This window comes from Tupaia chinensis, unplaced genomic scaffold, assembly GCF_000334495.1.
Source record: "Tupaia chinensis unplaced genomic scaffold, TupChi_1.0 Scaffold000075_1, whole genome shotgun sequence".
NCBI lineage: Eukaryota > Metazoa > Chordata > Mammalia > Scandentia > Tupaiidae > Tupaia > Tupaia belangeri.
Genome location: NW_006159535.1, coordinates 1,732,726 through 1,737,229, shown reverse-complemented (window position 1 = coordinate 1,737,229; position 4,504 = coordinate 1,732,726). Strand labels below are relative to the sequence as shown.

The 4,504-nt window shown below is 42.2% G+C and overlaps 1 protein-coding gene across 1 annotated transcript in view; it reads right to left on the bottom strand.

The window, feature by feature from the left end:
• Positions 1-735: 735 nt before the first annotated feature.
• The window catches only part of MTHFD1 (methylenetetrahydrofolate dehydrogenase, cyclohydrolase and formyltetrahydrofolate synthetase 1), an 82,083-nt gene continuing 78,314 nt past the window's right edge, over positions 736-4,504 (bottom strand). Inside the window, exons 27-28 of the mRNA XM_006142398.3 lie at positions 2,512-2,605; positions 736-988 (exon numbers count right to left, since the gene is read on the bottom strand). Of these exons, the coding sequence (XP_006142460.1) occupies positions 2,516-2,605 (90 nt within the window). The 3' untranslated portion in view covers positions 736-988; positions 2,512-2,515. The remainder of the gene's footprint in view (positions 989-2,511; positions 2,606-4,504) is intronic.

Sequence of the window (4,504 nt, the reverse complement as noted above, 5' to 3'; positions counted from 1 at the left end):
TTCTGGTTCTGGACAATCTGACTTGAAAACCACAGTGGGCGCTTATGCAAGCCCAAAATCCCAAGAGGAGAATGGAGGACAAGAGAGTGCACGGTGGCCATTCCTCCTGTCCCCCTCTGGTGACCACACACACCCTTTAGCAAAAACAAAATAAAACAAAAAAGTCTTAAAAGCAGTGATAGAAGTTCCAAGGGAAGTCAGGAAAAAAACCGGTGTAAGCAATACGTCCTTGGGGTTAAAAAAAAATGAATTAAAAAAAAAAGATAGAAGGGACCAGCAGTTAGCGTAATGGCTATGTCGCTGGACTCCCACGTGGTCGACTGCGGTTCAAGTCCTGGACCCGGTGGCTTAAATTCACACTGGGCGCGTGTGCGTGTGTGCCCAAGATCCCGAGAGGAGAATGGAGGAGAGGAGATTGTGGTGTGGTCATCCCCCCTGGGGGGTGATTTCTCACTTTCTGTCTCTCTGTCTGCCTGGCGAGTGCACGCGCCCTATAACAAAAACCTCTCCAAAAAAAAAAAAAAAAAAAAAAAGGAAAAAAAGAAAAAAAATGAGTAAAATTCAACAATACAGGAAGGTACAAAATAAAAAGGCAACTTCCACATTTATGTTTTCCCTTTAAACATAAGAGTACCACAAACAGTTCCTCAGCCTCAGGGATCAGCTTGACAAATGGGTTCAGAGGATGGCAGAGATGGTGCAGCCCTGTTAATGCTACAATTTATATTTCGACACTGAGATAGCAAAATTAATTTCTTTTATTATGTGGAACTTCACTAGGGTAAGCAGACATGTGCATGATTTATGTTAGTTTATACATGATGATGAAAATTAAGGCTGCAGAAAAGGCTTCTGGGGAAACCCCACTACTTCAGAAGATCTTCAGGGCAGGGGCTGACTTCTCTCGACTCCCCCGTACTCCCTGACTCATAAAGGGCCTGACAGATACTGGCCAACCTTTAAAAGTAGCTTCCGGAAGATGGATGACCTGGAAGGAAAAGCAAACAGGAAATAAACATTTTCTCTCAGCACCGAAATGCTTCCTTCCACACTGTACCGCTACCTGCTCACGCTGCCAAAGCTGTTAACATTTTCTTCCTTTCCCACCACCAGTTCTAGGGTCTGTCCATAAATGGACTAGAAAATAATGCAGGACATTTATGCGGCAGCTGTATGAATACTGCGCAAGTCCAAACCGAGCACTGAGCCAGGACCTCACTTCGAATACCAGACATACCCTCACCAAGAACAGGGTCCCCTCGCAGCACCACAAAGTCTCCTTACCATCCTTTCCATTGCTTAAGTGATTACTAAAGTTTGCCTCTACCTAGACCTTTCCTTTCTCAAACAATGCAAGGGTTTTTGTCTTATATCACTTTCCTAACACACATGTCTTCCTTTTTTCTTGGTTTAATCCCTCATTTTGCTGGAGTATATTGCTAAATAGCTTCCTAGGCAGAGATGTGGAGGCGACACACATTTGCATGTTTGAAAACATCTGGCTGAAAGTCATCTTTCCCTGCAAGCTTGCAGGACATTCTCCTGTGTCTAACAGCCTCTTATTGCTGGTAAGACAGGCGCTCAGTCTAATTCTCATTGTTTTTTCATAAGCAAGCCATCTTTTTCTTCTCTGGAGAAGGATGCTTAGTATTTTCATATTTGATGTTTATTGAAATTTAAATTGGGAGGAGAATGGAGGCGAAGGGATTGCAGCATGGCCATCCCCCCCTGGGTAGTGATTTCTTGCTTTCTGTCTTTCTGGCAAGCACATGTACCCTATAGCAAAAACCTCTCACAACAAAAAAAAAGGATATGTCTAGGGATGACTCATTCATTATGATGGGAACTTGAGGCTCTTTTACTTAAGACCCCCAAGAATTTTTAGCTTTCTCTTATTTCCTATTCTAGTTTCTGGGACAACAATAAATACCTTGCCTTAAAACTTTCTATTCAGAGTATATAGATAGTCCCTGACTTAACGATGGTGCAAAAGCAATATACACTCTATTCTATAGAAACCATAATCCCATAGTAAGTCAAAGAGTATCTGTTAAATGCACTTTGACTTAGTATTTCCAACTTGACAATAGTTTTAACAGGAAGTAACCCCATTATCAGTCAAGAGCATCTGTACAGACCTTCAGCTGTTTTGGACCTCCACTGTGACATCAACTCTGAACCACAAGCCTCCTGGGGCTCTGGCAGAGGGACCCTGACTTCCTTGGTAGCCCCTCCACAGTTCATTAGATGCCAGCTTTCTCCTCTATGCTGTTAATCTGGGACAAGCCTTGCTCTTTGTCCAAAAATGTATTTGAAACATAAATATTTCATTCACTGGTTATTGCTAACTCTCATTCCTGGCCCCTCCTCTCTCCTCTCTTTCTTCATTCTTCTGAATGAAATGTTTGGAAAGCATTAGAATTTGAATGTTAATACCTTTAGTGTGAGCCCTATAATTCATACATATGCCATATAAGAAACAAGCAAGACACTTACCCAGTAACAACTTACCTGCTTAGAACAATCCATTCACCTGCTCAGTTTCAGGGTCCAAATCAATATCATAAAAACAGGGCCGGGTAGGGAGCCCAGGCATTGTGCTCATCTAGGATGTAAAACAGCATTAAAAATAAACTTGAAGGGGCTGGCAGGTGGTGTGGTGGTTAAAAAGCGCTGGACTCCCACGTGGCAGACCGCAGTTTGAGACCCAGACCTGGGGGCTTGTTTTCTCTCTCTCTCTCTGTCCCTCTCAGATCAAATTAAAATAAATACAGTTAAATAAAATAGTTATTTAAAAAATAAATAAATAAAAATAAACTTGACGAGATCATCTCTTCTACCTTCCATTCAGACAAAGTCCAAGGCACCGAACATCAAGTCCAAGGCACCGAACATCACTTTATAGTTGTCAATGAAACAGACACTTAGGCCAGGAGGTGGCATGGACATTAAAGCGCTGGATCCCACATGGCCAACTGTATGGTTTGAGTCCTGGACCCAGTGGCTTGAAAATTAAAACTGGTTGGGAGCAGCAGATAGTGTAATGGCTACATCACTAGACTTCCACTTAGTTAACCACAGTTGGAGTCCCAGACCCAGTGGCTTAAACTCACACCAGGCGCGTGTGTGTGCATGCCTAAGATCCCGAGAGGAGAAGGGACTGCGATGTGGCCATCCCCCCTGGGGTGTGTGTGTGTGTGTGTGTGTGTGTGATTTCTCACTTTCTGTCTCTGTCTTTCTGGCAAGCACACGCACCCTATAGCAAAACCTAAAATAAAATGAAAAGTAGGCACTCTTGTTGTTACATATTAGGAACTAAATTACATATTTAAAAATCAAGTTACTCATCCTATTATAAACACCAGCAACCCCTGCTGGCCTTTTGTAAACCAAACTCTACGTCTCACTGTTATCGTCTATGTTGGTAGTTGTACCAAGAAGTACAAGTTGTACCAGGAAGTGCCTCCACCTTCTTCCTACCATGGCAGGTGCAGGGGAGGTGAAGGGTCAGTCACTCACGTCCTCAGCTCACATGTCACAAGACTTAGAGGAGGCACAGGGCTTGTCAGCTTTTAGATTTTGTCTCGATGAGCCTTGCATAAGTGCCTACGTGACTTTTTGCTCCAGCAATATGGCATTGGGAATTAGGATCCTTTATCTTAGGTCAACACATTTCTATATAAGCGAGATGATTTTGTACTCGCTATTCTTACTGCTCCAGTATGGCCTTTTCAAATGGAACCTGTAATGCTTATGAATTACATTTGCACTTGTTTCTTTTCTAAAGACTTGGCTTTGACAAAATATGCTTAGATGCAAATCATATGGCTTGCAAGTAAAACTCAGAATATTTTTGTCTGTAACAATGTCCTATATAATGAAGACACACAGGTTCCAAATCAGATCCAGACAAAAATGGCCTAGGCTGAACTTCTAGACTTAAGTACAAAGATGTTATAAAAAAAGAATGAGTCATCTTCTGTAACAAAACATCAGTACTTTAGAAAACCTAATTCTGATATCTAAGTGCCAATCAGTACTTCCCAAAACATTCATTCAGAATCTGACAACTGGCTTCTATTCCTATACTCTGTAAGAGATAAGGAAGGGGGAAAGGAAAGAACTGGTCTTCAGACTAGCAGAAACATCTAAAGATGACATTGTATAGATAAAGGTGCATGTCAGCAGATAACTTCAGAGGGTTGTTTTCCCAAAGTAGGGATTAGTAGAACTTTTCTTTTCTTTCTTTTTTGGCCAGATGGCATAAGTGCTGGCTAGAGAGAGACAGAGAAAGAAAGAGAGAGAAAATACCCGCCAATGGGGTGTGGCCACACTGCAACCCCTTGTCCTCGGTTACTCCATCCTGTCAAGATTTGGGGCTTGCAGGCATATATGCCTGGCATGCTTTGCAAGTTTCTGGGCCAGAACTCAAAAAGCATAGTTGACTATGTCGAATCTGGTCCACTTTTCAATATTTTTACTTTTTCCCAAAGAGGACTTTCCC